At 33.8% G+C, this 19,396-nt stretch overlaps 1 protein-coding gene across 1 annotated transcript; it reads right to left on the bottom strand.

Moving 5' to 3' along the window:
- Positions 1–8,530: 8,530 nt before the first annotated feature.
- LOC149238194 (uncharacterized) lies at positions 8,531–9,046 on the bottom strand. Its single transcript, XM_089369500.1, has one exon. It carries the CDS (start codon positions 9,044–9,046, stop codon positions 8,531–8,533), a length of 516 nt encoding a protein of 171 aa, XP_089225626.1.
- Positions 9,047–19,396: the final 10,350 nt, after the last annotated feature.

Consider the following 19,396-nt stretch of genomic DNA (forward strand, 5'->3'; position numbering starts at 1 on the left):
CATTTGAATTTATACAAAAAGTTATCGCATTCGATTTAATTTCTAGACTATATGCACTTGTTCACAAGTAGTGAAACCAAAAGGTTTTAAGACAAAAAGAATTTTTATCTTAAGCTATCTGATTTGCATAAATAGCTTGGCATGTTTAGCTATGATAGGCCTAACAATTCAAATTTTCAAGTGGATGCCACATAGAGTATTGTGAGGTTTCTTACCATGTATTCCGATTGTGGAAGTTCGGGAATGCACACCAAGTGTATGACATAATGCTTGAATGAAATTTGATTCCATTAAGTTCCATGATTTGTAACCCCTAAAATTTAATCTTATACAGGGCGATATTCCACAATAGAGTACCTCTGAAAATATGGTAAAGAGGGATTTTATTGAATAGATTGTATGTATTAACATGCTTTAATATTGTGTGAAGAGCTCACATTTACAACTGGGAGGGAATTTGAAGCAAACCACGGTTTCAATTATCATCACGGGTTCTATGCTACCAAAAAGGTCGAATCCCCAGCATAGATGCTATATCGGCCACATTAAATAAAAGGGTGGAAACAGTGACACAAAGAACACTTTTGGGTCAAATTCCCTTCACATTGCAGCATGAGAAATCACATGCCAATATTAAACCAATTACATGTTTCTACCACTGATTGGAATGCGAGGAACAGAGAATCAGGATGGAGTAGTTTGCATTGGTCTTTACATTTTGGGAATCTAGCAGTGGCAAGAGTGCTCAATAAAGTTGGTGTCTCTCTCATACTAAAATATTCTAAAGCTCAAATACCAACTGATCTACTTTCTAATCCAATGCAGTAGGGTATTTCTAATATAAAAAAATATGCATAATCCTTCAGTCAGAAAGTGCTTCTAACTATCAACTTGAAATTATAGTATGCTAGTAATGATGTGCAGAAGTTACCATACATGCAGAGGCACTTTAAGGTTTTCCCCACAAAGGATATTTTTCCTGTAAAGCTCAATGGTGTAGCCTTGACTGCCATAGGTGAATCATACCCAAGGGATTTTGGAAGGGAAGTCGACTAGGCTACTCTAATTTTGATAAGAGAATTTTGATATTGTTTTGATATCTAATGATTTGATATGAAGTGTAATGATTGCAGGATAGACTATGTGATTAATCTAGCAAATATATTAAGTAAGACGATGCAACCACAAACTACAGGGGAATTTTAATTTGGTCATCGCAGGTCTAAAGCCTTTCTTCAAAAGTTGGGAAATAGCATAAGCTAATTAAAGAAAATATATATATATATATATATGCATGCTAAGATACACACAACAACGGATGTACTCTGAGGAGTATATTGTATTCATGAGACTTGAAGATAATCCTAGTAGTCTATTGGCAGAACATTACTTATTTTTGTTATGGAACGGGAAGTATTTCACCCGCCGAATATACCCTACCTAAGTTCTCCAGGAATTTTAATATGACTTTTATATACATAAGAAAAAATTGGTCAAATGATTACATAAACTGAAATGTCAAGATAGCTATGCTAACATGATGTGTTGGGATTGTTAGCATGAGCAACATGTTAGGGGATGTCTTAAATCAGACACCTTGACCAATAATTTATAGTATATGAAAGGAAGTAAATCCGCCAGGGTTGTGAAAAGAAATGCCTGTGTAAGGTATGTCGGGGTGGAACAATGGTAAGTATGGAATGGGGTTTCCTTATTATTTTCTTGATATTAAACATGACCTATTACTTTAGGTTGTTCCCTAGAATTATTACAACCTAGTGGGAAAAGAATAGAAGGAAAGGTATTAATTGAAGGAGAACCCCGAATAAAATAAAATAAAATAAAAGGAAGTCTTGATATTAAACATGACCTATTACTTTAGGTTGTTCCCTAGAATTATTACAACCTAGTGGGAAAAGAATAGAAGGAAAGGTATTAATTGAAGGAGAACCCCGAATAAAATAAAATAAAATAAAATAAAATAAAAGGAAGAAAGAGAAGAATTAATATTCCTCTATGCAAGGACTGGTGGAATGATGGATAATGAATGTCGACAAGATTGGGTTCACTTGTACCAAGACAAAGTAATATCTACCAAAAGGTAGAAAGTTAAAGTAGTGGTTGTATAATGCTGGTAATGTTTTGTTGTAGCACAATTGTTATCAAAATTAAGTTGGTTATTTTAGAACTGATCACTAGCTATAATTCCTCATGAGACAAGATAAAAAGGATTCTCCTTATGCTTAAGTAACCCCAAATATGAATACAAATATGACTACAACATGAGAGATCTCACCAGATAATGGACTATTCCTATGATGAGGCAAACATTACACTTATTTAACATCCCACTGGATCTCACATGTTAATTATAGTAAAATAAGTTGCTAATGTAGTAAGTGTTAGACAGTCAACGCGCACACAAGCACAAAGGGGAGGGGTCCCATTGCTATACATGGAAGCATATAAACTTACATCATCAGAAATAAAAAATAAAAATAAAAAAGTGTTTAAAGGCAAAATTGGAGGAATGTTGTGAAATGGACCTTAATGTTGTGTTGCAAGAAATAGCAAATCAACTCAAGATGGGCATGACTAGGTTACTTGGACCAGTAAAGAACATTGTAGCTGCCTTGAATGTAAAAATGATAGGAAGTCATTCTAAACTCTACTCGGATTTGGGATCTACAATGCAATCACATATCATTGATTGACATAGATATATAAGTAAAAGGTGTATCATTATTGTTAATAAGTGTACATGATGCAATTAACTTTTATTTTAAGATGCTAACCCTTGTTGGATTGTGATACCTGTGGATGACCCTTGCGGGGTACATAAGTGATAACTGTAAGTGTTTGTGATAAATTTTGAAATGATATGTGTGTGTTTAGTAAATAAATAAATAAAATGACGAAAATTAATGACAGTCGTGATGGTTGTTGGATGTAGGACACACCAGATAGAGCATTCCTGTTATAGCCTCTACATAGAAGCAAGAAATTACCCAAGATAGTGTGATAAAGGAAGATGCTATTTAGGAAGCCAAAAAATAAGAAAAAAGGGCTTTATGCATTAGGCATATATTAACCCGTTTTAAGGGTCATGTAACACCGAAGTTGGGGTTTCAGTCAAGGGGGAAGATGTAACATCCCTTAGTAAATAAGTAATATTTTAATTTACTTATAAAAGTAACTTGGAAAACTGTAGGCTAATGGAAGTCATGATGTACTGTTATACTTATATTTTAATTTTAATTAAAATCACAAGATTAGTTATGGTTAGGCGAAGGAATTACAGGAAGGTGGGAATGCTAAATGAGGATTTCCCCTATAAGACAGTTAATGGATAATTATTCCTCTTGCTAGAGATAAATATCTCAGTTGGGAAAAAAGCATGAGGAGGGTATGAGAGGAATCTAAGGCAATCTAGAAAGAGGAGAGAATGCATTACCTCACACAGGAGGAGGCAGGATGTTGCCATAAATAAGTTCTTGAGCTGGTTGTGGCTAGTGGGATATTTGTACAAACGCTATGAATCTATGAAAGTTATGAGCAAGGAATTCTTGAGCTGGTTGGGGCGAATGGAATTTTTTGTAGACATGTGTGGTGTTTGTCCAAGAAACACTGTTCTGAAGGGAAATTGTGATGAAGTGAATTTGCACCGATTACACAAATCCGGAATTTAAACAATTAAAACCCCTATTTACCAAACTATGAGACCCCGATCTCTTGCGTGGATCCCAAACAAATTAAAATCCAGTTCAAACATTATCGCGTCCGAATCAAATGCTAACTAGCACACATCTTTCGAAGTGATATATCTGTCGGATCACATCTATTCATAATGAACGGCTATGATCGCTCCACAATTCAACTGGATTAAATCACAGTCCATAAAATATCGCGTCCGAAAACTGGATTAAACTGTGTGCATCTTCCGACGCGATTATTGTTGGATCACTTCAACGGTCACTATCAATTTATCAATTAACTCGATTTTATAATGTTATCGGTTCTGTTTCTTGTGTTAAAGTGCGTGCACATTCACCAATGAACATCGTTGATCTTCTCCCAAATAGATCATCATTGATCCATCCTGTGATCAATGATGATTTGTCAGTTCATTCAATCTCTGTCCACTTTCAATCGGCGATCAACAAACTAGAGCCTTTGTCTAGATGATCCTCAAACACCAGACTCCACTAAAGGTTTTAATTTCACACACAATTTCCTGTATTTAACAGAGGATTCAGCCTATGATTTAAAGAATCAACAAAACCAAATCACCTAATAAAAGATCAAGCAGAAACAAGTTTTGAATACAAAACTCCTTTCATTCATAACAGTGTTTACATATATGCTCATATCTATTCTTTCCACTAATTAGCTCTCTCTAACACTTGTTTCTCAATCCTCGCAGGCTTACATTTATAGATTAATTATATCATTATGGATTATAATAATAAATCCATGATTTTTCCCATAATCTATTCAACTAATTCCTATTCGAAGATCTAGTAATCCCTAAGATCTCTACAAGATCTACACATATCAATGATCTTTGATATTCTCACATAGTTGAGAATATTTCACAACTGAAAACCTCACATATAGATTTCTCACTCAATCTACACAAGATTCTTAAAAATAATTAAAAGCATCACCCCCTAAATCAACCAAATGAACAATAATATTCTGAGCAGGATGCATCAAATTGGCTTGGGAGGAGCTCTGGTAGAATACCATGGTAAGGAGGGAGATTCATGTGGAAGCCTAACTAATCCTAAGCAGAAAAGTATTCATTCCTGTAAATTCCTTTTTGAAAATAATTTCTGTAAAACGTCCTTGTAAATTATTTATGGGAACTACTAACTAATCCTAAGCAGAAAAGTATTCATTCCTGTAAATTCCTTTTTGAAAATAATTTCTGTAAAACGTCCTTGTAAATTATTTATGGGAACTACTATTTTTCTTTAAGCGGTTCTTGTAAGTTGTTTGTAACTGGTTTCAGTAAATTGTTCTATGGAAATTCCAATAGTTTGGTTGCATGCAGTAAGGAATAAAAATCGGTGCGAGCAGTTGTGTAAAAGAATTCCTTTCCCAGATTGGTGCAAGCAGTTGTGTAAAAGAATTCCTTTCCCAGATTTCATTTCTCTGGCAGATAAAGTTAACCAGAGTGTTTAAAAGAATTGGTAAATACCTGTAAAGTTTCTATTACAATTTTAAAGAAAAATTAAAGATCAATCTGATAATGCTTGAAATTCTATGGAAGTACATCGAGTTTCTTTTAGAAGAATTAATGGTTTCTGTTTAATAAGAGAACCTGGTAATCCGGGAGAGTCTAAGAAAGGAACCTTCAATTTTCTATAAGAAAAATATTGCTAATATCTAATTCTATACTATATATATATATATATATATCATTGAAATGATAATACAACAGTCATGTATTATGGAGGATTTTTTCTGGGATTCTGCGTTTAGGAGGGTTTCTTAATCTGGGGGTTTCTTAATCTGGGGATAACCATATGGAGGATCTTTTCTGGGTTTCTGCGTTTAGGAAGGTTTCTTAATCTGGGGGATAACCAAAGCGAAAAGGCTCTTCTTGGACTTAAAACTTGGTAAGGAAGGAATCTCAACAAACTAAAAGGAATGAACCAAGAGCACCAATAAACTTGGTAAGGGTTATCTCTAGCTGACGAACGAGCGTTTGTGGATCAGAGCAGTCCCAAACCAAATATCAATAAAAAAGGAAACACCGTGGGAAGAAAAGAGTTTGAACAGACATGCTCCGCTCTAACCCGGGGTTAAATGTAAACAACAATTACAAAATCTAATGAATATTCCAATATGCCTTTTACTGTTTACCCAACATTACGTACATATAAACAGAAATAAAACTATGTTGAAAACAAATTAGAATCTAGAACCTTACAACATGTAGGGTACTTATTCCATATGTTAATACACCATAACATAGAAGTAGCCACGCATGATGAGATTGGCTGTAAAATAACATTCACGTTAAAGTATGAACGTGGGGCTTCATGAAAACCTAAAGATTAACATTGTAAACCAAAACAATATATATATTATGATAGCGCTACATTTAAAAGAATCAATCCCTCTCGAATCTGGATTTAACCCTTAAAAAATAATTTGGAGAACCAAACATGAAATTTCAGCCTCTAACTACAATTACAAAGGCTTGAAAGGTAGCGGGTGAAATGGCCCAATATCAAACAGTAAAACCCTTAATTCTAAGCACACCGGGGAATTAACAAAATTATAATTTGTTGCGAAAAGAACCCTCATTCTGGGTGAACCAAGAGAATTATAGCAAACCGCCGGCTGGGAAATTAACCGAAACTTGAGCCAAAGTAAAAGCACTTGGTTACATTCGAGGACGACTTGAGATGGTGTCCCAAAGTTGGAAGAAACGGGTTGAAGTACTAACCTGCAACAAAACCCATTAACCTGTAGTGAGAATTTGGTATTTATCTCAAGATCAGAAAAAATGAGAATGCCCATGAACACATTTAATGTAATTTACCTGTCGGACAAGCTGACGGTGTTTGGAAGCAAACCCTCAAAGAAGGAATAATACCTTGGACCAGTCTGAATAAACAACCGGTCACATACCTTGCCTGTAATTTGGGGAGTGGCACTCTTCAGAGAAGAGGAAGTTATCGGTCCAGTCTTTCTTTATTAACAGACAATAAGTAATGAGGCAGAGTATTTGTCTCACTAAAGGCGGAAGTAACCTCAACAATCTGGCGCAGACAACTCGTACAGGAAGTTGAAGAGAGTAAGACCAGGGTGAATACCTAAACTAGATCTTTTTCCATTGCTGAGAGAGTGAGGTATCCATGCGAGTTGCAGAGCCATTCGAGCTAGGCAAGGATGCAAATGACCGTCAACCATCGGTGAGAGAGAGAACCGTTACCCTAACTTACCCTTCACAATTGTGAAATGTTGGATGAGTCCTTCCAAGACCGATGGTGCTAATGACCCAAATTGCTGCCTAGCCCCTTGCCATCAAAGCAATGAGCTCAGCGCACGAAGTTTGAGAATTATGCCAAGTGTGGGCATCATTTATATTCCAATGTTCTGGATGAAGAATGATTAATAAGGATAATAATTGTCAATACTATGATGGGACTTGGCATACAAACATTTCAGAACATTAAAAATGCGAAATTATAACAATTTCATTACATGTCCACAAAACAGTTGTCTAGGAGCTATGACTAATCTCTAGTCTCATATCATATCGAATTAACCCTACAGCGAATTCATATCATCTCAAATATTTAACTTTAGTTATGAGCATTCGTATCCATTACTAAGTCTTTTCCTAGTAATTGTTATCTCCTAGGTCAATGTATGGATGGATGTTACACATTCAAATTCTACTAATGACTATTATCATTATTGAAAAACTAAAAAAAAGCTTACAACCTCCTTGCATGGTCGATGGGCTAGTGTTGGATAGAGTGCTATGATTCTGCCACAAATCATGGCATTCAACCCTACATGGAGATTCAACCCTGCATGGCGCTGCCAAGGACAACTGCCATAGTTTAAAAAAAATACCTAACATGTTGCTTGCATGTTGGAAGGACTTGTCTTGGATGGAGTGGTATGATTCAGCCCCAATTAGCATCGTTTGCATTGCATAAATATTCAAGAAGGCACCTACTCTCTCTCTATTTTGAGTTTATAACACATTTTTTTTTAAGAGACAACTCTAATTTTAATTTTTATACGTGAAATTCTATCACTTCTCTTTTGCACTTTTCCTATCGCCATTTAATTTTTTGTATATTGGAAATTTATTAAAATATTTTTAATACTATGGTAAGCGTTTTTTATTTTTATAATTTTTTTATATTTAGATTATTTTTTGGGTATATTGTTTGGTAAATTCTGTTTAAGATTGGGTAGAGATTTGATAAAATTAGCATTGATCCATTTAAATATACATCTATAAAGTGTCAAGAGCAATAAAACCAGTGTTAAGATTGGATCTCTCAAGATGCAAGTTTCTTATAAAATTTGAGGAAAATGAGATTTGATTAGTGTATTAATTTTGAGCAACACAATTTTTTTTTTGAATAAGACTAATTCTATTAAGATAAATAATGTATAGTACAATCAAGCTTGCATGCAAGCAAAGCAGGAAAGCAGGGGAGACATAGGTGATAGGCTATCTACCTCGCTCCTTAGAGACAATCAAGGAAAGAGCCATAGAAAACACGGGAATACAAACGCTAGAACTAAGCAAAGAATTCTACCCCGAGAGGGCAGTTACTGCCACACGACATTTTTTTCCTTTTTTCTTGCTTACTTTGACCCATCCAGTGGAGTTTGGCTAAGCCATAACAAGTTGTAGACTATTCTGCTTTGGCGGAATATCCTTATCAGAGTCTGAGGACGAAGATATATGAGAACGTTTCTGAGAGATCTGAGGGTCAGAGGGGACTACCGGACCGACCGAGGGAGCGTCCAGTGGAATCTCATCATTCTACCCATCTGCGTCAATTTCCTCCTCATCCGAACTAGAGGAATTTGTGTCGTCCATAGGAGGTGGCACACAAGGATTCCAGCTCTTGGATTTGGGTTTGCGTTTCAGATTCTTCTTTTTGTCGAGGAACTGGGTACATGTACTCTGGAGGTGCCCCGTTTGATGACAATGGCGGCAACGAAAGGCTGTATTCTCGTAATCCAATGTTTGTGTCCAGTGGAAATCTCCAATCTTGAGATTGATCTGATCCGGCAGCCCTTTGCTGATATCTATTTCTGCACAAAATCTACCGTAGGTGTACAGTCCATTTTCCTTTCTTGAAGAATCCATAGCCAAGTAGCGTCCTAAAGTGTCTCCAATGGCTAAGAAGATAGAGATATGCCATAGATGTGCCGGAAGATTCAGGAGCCTGACCCAAATGGGAAGCTTGGTGATGACAGTTGTAGAAGGGTCGAAATCTGGAAACCAAGGGGTGAGAAAAAGCCTAGCCGAACCCCAGAACCAAGGGCCTCCCATTAAGGCTTTCTAGTAATATTCATTTAAGTCAAAAACCACAATGAAGAATCCTTTTGAACATCAGTAGATCTTGCTTTTTTTAGTCCAATTGGTATGGATCCATTGGTATAGATCTGATGTGCGAGGCCAGAGCCCATTAAATCTGCATATGAGTGTGGATTCTGCAAATATCTGTTAGCGATTTTCAATCTCAGGATGAGAGAAATTGATGGAAGGAATTTCCTCTGATTTGTCTACCAAAAATGGCTTTGGAGCCACAGTTGGCTGGGCTGCTTTCGAAGAGGATTATGGTTGGGCAACGTCTTTGCAGACTGCATCTTTAAAAGAGAAAGAAGGGGCAGAGGAGGTTTGCCCAGTGGAACCACCTCTTAAACGAAAGGTAGGCACAATAGAAGCGTCATTATGAATGTTGTAAAAGGAGAGAGGAAGGGGATTCATAAGTTGCTTACCCTTATATAGAAATCTGAGATAAGAGGAGGGGATCCCCAGCCGGCGTTCGAGTCTTTGCAAAAGATCCTGCACGTGTTCTGTTGCGCATACCCATTGTATCATCGTCTTGCCCGAGAGTTTGACTTGGATCTGAAATGCATGTGTTTCTTCAGGCAGATCTGGTTGGTTCAAGAAAGGAAATTGCTTCCGCAGCACAGATCTTGTCTGAACAACGTCGGAAACCGCGGCCGTCATTTTAGCCACGAGCTTCGGCTCCCGGAGCATGGGCATCTCTTTAAGCAGATCCTCGCCATGAGGTTCATTCGCTGCAAAATCCACTTTAATGGCGCTCGAAAACGAGGGTTTGGAGCCCAACTTTAATGGTTGTGATGTATCTGTCCTTACCTCCACCGCTTCCTCTTGCCCTGTCTCCTCTCTGTTCAAACTACTCAACAACATTACAGGATTCGAACGCGGGACCATCGAAAGGCCGTCGTGAGTTGAAATGCTTGTAAGAAGAGTAGGATCTGCACATTCTTCATCAGATTTCGCCCTCCTGAGCAACTGGGATACCAAGAGTGCTACAGTCGCCATTAGGGTTTTCTCCAAACACTTTTGAATGCACCGTTCCTCTCAGTATCGATAACGCTATGTAATTTTGAGCAACACATTAATAAAATGTTTTAATTATAATATATTTTTTTAATTTCATTTGTTTTATATAATATAAACATAAGTAATAGCCCACGGGTTAGCTGGGTTAGCTCAACTGATCAGGTAGCCAGTGTACCACATTATATATATCTATATATATGACATGAAAATGTTAATACATGCTCCCTAATATTTGGAAATAGAAAATCTCTATGTCCCTCTATATATATGTGTGTGTGTGTGTGTGGGCAGGGGAAGGAGGGGTGATTTTTCCACTATGCTAATATATATGTGGGTTAGCTCAATTGATCAAGTAGCAAGTGTACCACATAATATATATATATATATATATATATAGATATATATATATATATAGATATATATATATATATGTTTGTGTGTGTTGGGGGGAGGGGGGTTGGTTTTTCCACTATGTTAATATATATGTGTGTGTATGACAAATTGAATTACTTTTATTACTAATATATTTCTTTCTTTTTTTTTCTTTCTTTTTTAATGACTAGTGGAATCGCTAACCTGTAAACTCTCATACTCGGGTAGCACGGGTTCGATCCCCCACGGTTGCCACTATAAATTCGAGGTGTAATTGCACTCCCCCAAACACAATGCATGGGTAAGATGAGGTTTGAATCTATGAACTGCACAATGACATGAACGCGGTATGTTCGCTCACCAACAAGCCACACCCTTAAGGGCTTATATGTATATATACACTGAATTACCTTTGTTATTAATATGCATATATTTAATTATTTTTATTATTAATATTTTTAAAATATTAAATCTCAAATTCATATTAAACATTAAAAGAATTAGAAATATCCCTTATAATTTAAATTAGAAAGCAATCATTAATGGAATAAAAATTTCTAACTCTTTTTTGTCTATATATATGGAAATCTTTTACTCAACATGCATACATATTGAAATAATTGATATTCTATTTATGGTTTATGCATTTAAGATGAATATTGAAATATTTTACTTAGGACTGACATTAAAATATTTTTTTTTATTAATATATATTTTATAAATATCACATGTAAGTTAAATATAGAATGAACTACATATAATATAATATCAATAATATTATTTCTGGTGAACAATAAAGAAATTACATATCTTCCTCATATTAAAAAGTAAATTATATATATATATATATATATATATATATATATATATTACTTTCAATTACTTTATCCCTATATAAAGTTAAGGTGGAAATTGAACTATTTAATTTATGCCTCACATTATTTTTTTAATTATTATTTATAATTTATTAATTCAAATATTTTTTTGTTATTTTTAAAGGTAACATTACATCACAACATTTCCCCAATAGTAAGGCGTATAGTAAGGTGCAATCACAAATTTAAATTATGTATTCTATGTAATTGAAATATCTCAAAAAAACATTTAGGTCACTGAATCTATTTATACATTTAAAAATTCATTTTAAATAACCAAAAATCACAAACTTAATATGGTTAAATACTAGCAAATAAAACCAAACATTAAAGAAAAATAGCTAACAACAGTCATTTGTTCATATCCTTTCTAATTTTTATTCTCATAAATCATCATTTGAAATTAATATTATGACATTTATATATTAAATTACAATTCTATTAAATTTAACATTTAAATTCAACCGAATTCCAACCATAACCACCAAACAATTCAGATGCTCCAGATGCAGGAGAATCTCATGTTTTGTAATTATGTATGTATTTAATTTGGAGAATCTAGAAAATTTTAGATTTTTTTTGGATATTTCTAGAATTTTTTAGAGATTAGGTAGTTAGGATAGATTCCTAAAATTGAGAGGATTACTCTCAACTTCCTCCAAATTTGCAGGGAGGAGATTTCTCTTTGAGAAATTCGGGAGATTTATTCCTCCAAAATAAATAGCCATGTAATTCATTTGAAAATCCAAGTTTGGGGAGAAAATCAATTTAATAAATTCTATGTTTGCGCATGTTTTTTTTCCTCATTTTTTCTCTGTGTCAAATTTTGGTATCAGAGCTTAAGGTTGCAGATGAGTTTGTGAGAGAGCTTATGGCGTGGTTATGCGTATTGTGAAGGCTGTTTGGAAATCGTGGTCCGTTGTAGGTCTAAGGGGCCTTCCAGAAGAGGTTTCATCATTGGTTCTTTGAGATTGGCATTGGAGTTGGCCCAACAAGCAAGCTCCCACCAGAGAGGAACTTATGCCCACAAGAATGTTTCAGCTCCCCCGAAAAATTTTGCTCCATCTTTATCACTTTCTGTCTTCAAACAGAAAAGTCACTCTTAAGACCATAGAAAGAAAGAGCCACAAATGACTGGTATTGCTGGTTCGACCACTTCTTTTACTGAAATCTTGTTACATGGAGGTGGGTGTTGGAGATAATTAGTGGAGTTGTCACATTCATTGGATGAACGTTGATTCAATTTTTGACATAGAACTGGAGCTAGCGTGAAATCGCAAGGTTTTGTGAGAAAGATTAATTTCATGATGAATTGCATAAGGAGTTTCCTGTATTGTCGAATAACTAAGGTCGTGAGCTAAGACATGTCCCCAACGTTGAATCTGTGCAACGTGAAGCCTGTGAGGCTTGGAAATAAACTGTGACTTAGAAAGATGTAGTGATTTTATTAGAAAATCAGAGAGATGCACAAGAATGAAATCAAATCTAATTAATCAAACTGCTTGGACAACTAGTGCATTATATAGGCACACATAGACAGCGTCTAGGACAATCTAGATCCAAATAATTGAGATCACCAACTCACAACACAAACTACGAAGACACAACTCATGACAGATAGACCCAAACATTCTCTACGAGAACACAGCTCAACAACTCTATCTGGACGTATCATTTCTACATTATTCTAACATCCCCCCTTAATGGAGAAATGGATTTTCAACAATGCCTAGTTGTTGTCTACATATTTCAAAGTTCATCTTTCCAAGAGGCTTGGTAAAGATGTCAGCAACATTCTCACTTGTATTACAATACACTAAATGAATCTCATTTGATTGTATATTTTCTCTCACAAAATGATGTTGGGCTTCAATATGTTTTGTTCTTGCATGATAAATTGAATTATTTTCCAGTTTCATGGAACTCTAGTTGTCACATTTGATGCTTGTTGGTCCTCTTTGTTTTTCTCCAACATCTTCAAGAATTCTCCTTAACCAAATAGCTTCACAAGTTGCATTGGTCAAGGCTTTGTATTCATCTTCCATGGATGACAAAGAAATAGTTGGTTGTTTCTCACTGGTCTGTGATACGATCCCCGATCCTAAATTGAATGCATATCCAAAGGTTGATCTTCTATCATCACGATTTTCAGCCCAATCTGAATCAGAAAAACCTGCCAAGTCAACATCAGATTCATCAGTATACAAAATACCAAAATAAAGTGTTCCCTTTAGATATCAAAGGACTTTCTTTGTTGCTTTCCAATGGACTTCAAAAGGCTTAGCCATAAATTGACTAAGGATGCTGACAGAATATGTTATATCTGGCTTGGTAGTGGTGAGGTAGTTCAAACTTCCCACCAATTGATGATACAAAGTTCCATTCACTTCTTTTGATCCATCATCATTGTACAACTTGGCATTCTGTTCCAAAGGAGTAGACACTGGTTTGAATTCAAACATATGAAATCTTTGAAGGATTGCCTTTGCATATTTGCTTTGTGTGATGATTGTCTTACCAGATTCCCTCCAAATTTCAAGACCCAAACAGTAATGCAATTCACCAAGATCTTCATTTCAAATGCCCATGACAACTGAATTTTAATTTCTTCCATCAACCTGAGTGCATTGCCTGTTATGATAATATCATCAACATAAAAAGATATCAAGGCAATATTCCGATCCTCATCTCTCTTGATGTACAAGTTAGGATCACTTTTTCTTCTCACAAAACCTTTGTCATAAAAGAATGAATCAATTTTCACATATGAAGATCTTGGTGCTTGTTTCGAACCATACAAATCTTTCTTTAACTTGCAAACAAGATGCTCTTGTCCTTTCTTTACAAACCCTTTAGGCTAAACCAAATATACTTCTTCTTTTAATTCACCATTCAAGAAAGCAGATTTGACATCTAACTGATGTTGTTTCCAATTTTGTTTTTTAGCTAATGCAATCATGATTCTAATTGTATTCAGTTTACCTACAGGTGCAAAGGTATCTTCATAATCAATGCCTTCTTTTTGTGAATAGCCTTTTGCAACCAATCTATCTTTATACTTATCAATACTACCATCAACATTAAACTTTGCTTTGAACAACCATTTGCATCCTATGGGAACTTTATCTTTGGGAAATTATGTTAATTCCCATGCGTCATTCTTCATTATTGAGTTGTATTCCTCATTCATTGCATCTATCCATTCTTTATATTCTTTAGCTTCTTCATAACTTCAGGGTTATACAACATTCATTACATGAGACATTAATGCATAATTAAGGAATTTAGACTTCTGTGATCCATAGCATTGTTTAGATAATCTTCGGCAAAATCACATAACCAATCTTTTGTCGACGTGTTTCGAACCAACCAGTGTGGTTCATCGTCAGGACAAGTTGAAGAACAGATCCAGCTTAGCCTGTTTAAATAGCTAGAGCAGAGACACCAACGGTTACCTGGCCAAAGGTTGACTCAAGGAGCAAGGTCAAAATTAGTTATATAAGGTAAGAAATACATAAATATATCAATAATAAAATTATAAATAAAACAAAAATAAATATATATATATATATATATATATATTTAAAATTAGGTGTGAGATAACCAAATTAATATATAAATATATAAATAAAGTAATAATAAATTATTTATTTATTAAAAATATATAACTATATAAATAATAATTTATATTTATTTATTTAAATAAATAAAATTAATAATAATTTTTATTTATTTATTAAATAAAAATAAATATAAAAATAAATACATAAATATATCAATGATAAAGTTATAAATAAATAAAAAATAAATAAATATATATAAATTTAGTTAAAATTAGGTGTGAGATAACCAAATTCATATATAAATATATAAATAAAGTAATAAATTATCTATTTATTAAAAATATATAACTATATAAATAATAATTTATATTTATTTATTTAAATAAATAAAATTAATAATAATTTATATTTATTTATTTAATAAATAAAAATAAATATAAAAATATAAATTAATAATAGCAAAGGTAAATTATTTACTTAATTTATATAAATGGTATTATTAGTGAGGTAAATAAATATAAAATCATATATAAACATATAAGTTTAGTTATATTAGGTGGAGATAACTAAATATATAGATATATAAATAAAATAGTAAATTATTATTTTTTTAAATAAATATATCAATAATAAAAATATATTTGTTTATTTATTAAATAAATAAATAAATATAAAATTAATAATTAATAATTATAATAGTAAATTATCTATTTAATTTATAAATTTAGTTATATTAGGTGCAAGATAATTGGGCAAAAGATAGTTATATTAGATAACTATTGGGTATATTTTAATTAAAATTGGAATTTTTGTTTCCTTAATGTCAATTGTTTATGCCTTTATATTTGGTTCTTCTATAACTCTTTTTAAACCATATAAGTAATAATTTAATTACCTAATGACAGAATTAACTTTAATAATTTTATTGGAATATTTATCTAAATAATAAATGCATTCCACAGTGAATATAAAAACTAGAACATCTATATAAAGCAGATTATATATGTTAGCAGTAGTCTAATGAGGTGTCATTTTTTCCTAGAAAATAATGGAAATTTTGGTGCGATTTTGATAAAATCCAATGGAAATTTTTGGCAATTCGGGTTACAATTGTCAAGTTTCAAGATTTTGGGTTCTCTAGGGGGTTTTAATGGCGTTGAATAAATTTTCACCATCAAAAGAACGATTCAAACATTCCTATTGTTAGCTATTTTAAAGAAGAAAGGGTTGGATTTTGGCAATATTTTGTCATCTGGGTGAAATTGATGCCTCGGTAGACAATGCCTATATGTTATATGAGAAAGCAACTCTACCTAGGAGCTCTATAATTTTTCACAGTGATTTGAATCGGTTCGATGATTACACACATATTTAGGTATGCTCCTACATCATCACACTTTCCAAATAGCCTTAATTCAAATACACCTCAATGCATATCTTGGAAACAATTTTATTGGGAGAATTTAGATAATGATATCCATCTTCAAGAATATGCCAAGTTTGTCTCTCACAATCCAAGAATATACTTCACTCTAGAATTCTATAGGTAGGTAGATATGGAAGCTTGACACGTATTGAATGTTAGGAGATGTGCTCCCACAATAGATTGAAACATGGATTTAAACGATAAATCATAATCTTTGAGGCACCCCAACACTACGATCCATTGTTCAAAACTTTCAAGTTATCCACAAGTCTTTTAAAAATGAAAGTGTTGAAACCCCTGGGAGCAATTGTGAAAAGAAGGAAATATTCATGCTTTTTACCCTATTGGTGTTCCATCCATTTAGTAGTCCTTTCTTTGTATATTGATTTGCATGAAAGCTTCCTATTAGGGCCTTTTAGGTGTATTTCTTAACCATCCTAGAGGTAATACTGGGATTAACTATGATCATGACCATACCCTCATTATTCTTTACAAATAGACTTTTGTGGATCTAGTAGTAAAGATGATTTTCACCTCATGAATTAACTTATTTAGACTATTCTAAATCCCAACTTCTATCAATTTTTATTTTTTTTTTGTCTAAAAATTGCATCACCTTTACACTCTAATCTTTTATCTTCTAATATTGAAGCTTCAATCTCACATTCAATTAATATAGCCTTTTCCAACCTTTGTTTGACATTTTCATCATTATTTTAGACCTTTGGAATTGTCTCATGAGTTATATTAATCATTATTCTAAACTTTTAGAATCATAAGATATATTACTAGTTGAACCATTTGAAAATATTGATTCATATATCTTTACTTTATTTTCAATTTTAAAAATTAATTTAACATTAATTTTCATGATAGTTTCAATTTAACATTTCTCACCAATAATGATGATATATGAATACTCTTATGTCAGGCATCTTCACAAACATATTCTAATAACCCATGAACTAATAAATAAATAAAAACATAAAATATTAAATTACCATAATACCCATCCAACCTAAAATGTTAAATCACCGTGATGATAATACTCATCCAACATAAAATGTTAAAGTACCGTGATGTTCATCCTTCTTCTTGTGGAATAATTCCTTCCTTCTTTTATATATATGGGAGATACTAAATTATATATTTATATGTGAGAGAGATAATGAATATTTTATTTTTGAGTTTATAAATTCGGTAAATTAAACAATTTTCTCGCTCTGAAACACCTCTCCTCTGAGATAACAAAAACATTTAAATATGACGAGGATAATAAATAAATTAATATTGTGCATAATACTTCATTCTGATTGAACTGCATTTTATGATATTATGTGTTTTTCCACACCGTCATCTTAGAAAGACGGTTTTAAAAGTCTTTGCACAAAGGACGGTGCCGAAGGTCTTCGGCAGCGAGGGGAGTCTTACCTGGAAACTAGTGGAAAGGTTCGGAACTTAGGTGTATATTTATATTTGTTTATGTTGCTTAGAAAGTAGAGGGGGGTAAAAACACAAATTTAACCTATAAAATATGTTATTTATTTATGGTTTTTTTTAATTGATTATACAAAACTTGATTTTTACAAAGTATTTATGTTTTTTTGACTAGTTACTCTCAAAATAACTTTCTATATATACATATTTTTAATTTATTTTTCCCAAAATATAACTTAACTTGAATTCACTAGAAATGACTAAATTAACTGACTCTCCTAAGTTTACCAACTCAGTAATTACAATTTCTCACATTTATTTTGTGTAATTACAATTTCTAACATTTATTTTGTTAAATTAATGAGAGTCCCGCCAAAAGATTATATTAAATAATTAAATTAGAAATTTATTTTAAAATCTATAATATTCAAGGCCACATAGGCCAATAGTCAAGGCGCTTCATGATTTCTCGAAAATCTATTTTACTTTGTGGAAACTGGAGACCCACATTGCCACGTCAATCGTCACGCACTTCCAAAAGCCACTAACAGTTTAGTCAAGCATGTCTGCGCAATTATTCTTTCTACTTTCCATAGATTGGAATTGGAAACACAACTTTGGACAACGCAAAATTTCAAAGTTGGGCCTTCAGCCAAAAATACAGTAGCAAAAAATGTTATATTTATATCTGGCAAAGCACAGCAAATCCAAAATATCAAGCAACCAACTGACCATGGCTGACTTTTGCTTACAGCTCCCATTCTCCCAATCCAAATTATTCTGCATCTTCGTCATGAGTCTGTTGCAAGTTGTACCCCAGTACTGCAATGCCATGAATATCTCAGAGGAAGGCAGAATTCTTATGCAGATTTAAAAGATGGAGTGGATAGACACAAACAATTCTTTGAGCAGCTGGAACGCAACTGATGAGAGTCCGTGTAGTTGGAATGGAGTGTTTTGTGATACTCAATTCAAGCTACTTACTAAACTTAATCTCTCCAACACTGACATTTCAGGAACTCTGAGTTCTACTATATGCGGCCTTCAAAATCTGAAGGAGTTGATACTGCCCGGGAATTTCTTCGGAGGTCCGTTCCCCTACGGATTGTTGGCATGCAAGCGTTTGCAGACGCTCGATTTGTCAGGCAACCTGTTCGTGGGAAGTTTGCCGCACCGCATCCATGAACTGGCTGAGTTGCGCCATCTGTGCTTGGAGTATAACAATTTCTCTGGAGATATTCCTCCAGACTTTGGTATGTTACCCAAATTGGAGACCCTGTCTCTCGGTAATAATCAATTGAGTGGAACGTTTCCTGCTTTTCTCAGCAATTTGACCCACCTGCAGGAGCTATGGCTGAGAAAATGCGGTCTGGAAGGAGAAATCCCCCCTTCGTTGGGTAATTTAACGGAGCTGAACAGCTTGGATCTCGCTGCCAATCGTCTCTCGGGTAAGATTCCCACCAGTTCGATGAGGTTGTCCAAGATGACAACACTCTTTCTCCGGACAAACTAGCTGTCTGGACAAATCCCGCGCAATATTGACGACCTGAGGAGCATCCGTACTGTTGTTAACTGGAGTGAACTTCTGCATAAAGTTGTTAACTGTTGATGAACGAGTTAATTAAACACTTGG

This window comes from Pinus tabuliformis, chromosome 8 (assembly GCF_031772625.1).
Source record: "Pinus tabuliformis cultivar Carrire ecotype Pingquan chromosome 8, CPIR1, whole genome shotgun sequence".
NCBI classification, from domain to species: Eukaryota; Viridiplantae; Streptophyta; class Pinopsida; order Pinales; family Pinaceae; genus Pinus; species Pinus tabuliformis.

Bases quoted from the DNA above. Each gene is read 5' to 3' on its own strand.
- LOC149238194 (XM_089369500.1), bottom strand. From the start codon at position 9,046: ATGGGAGGCCCTTGGTTCTGGGGTTCGGCTAGGCTTTTTCTCACCCCT.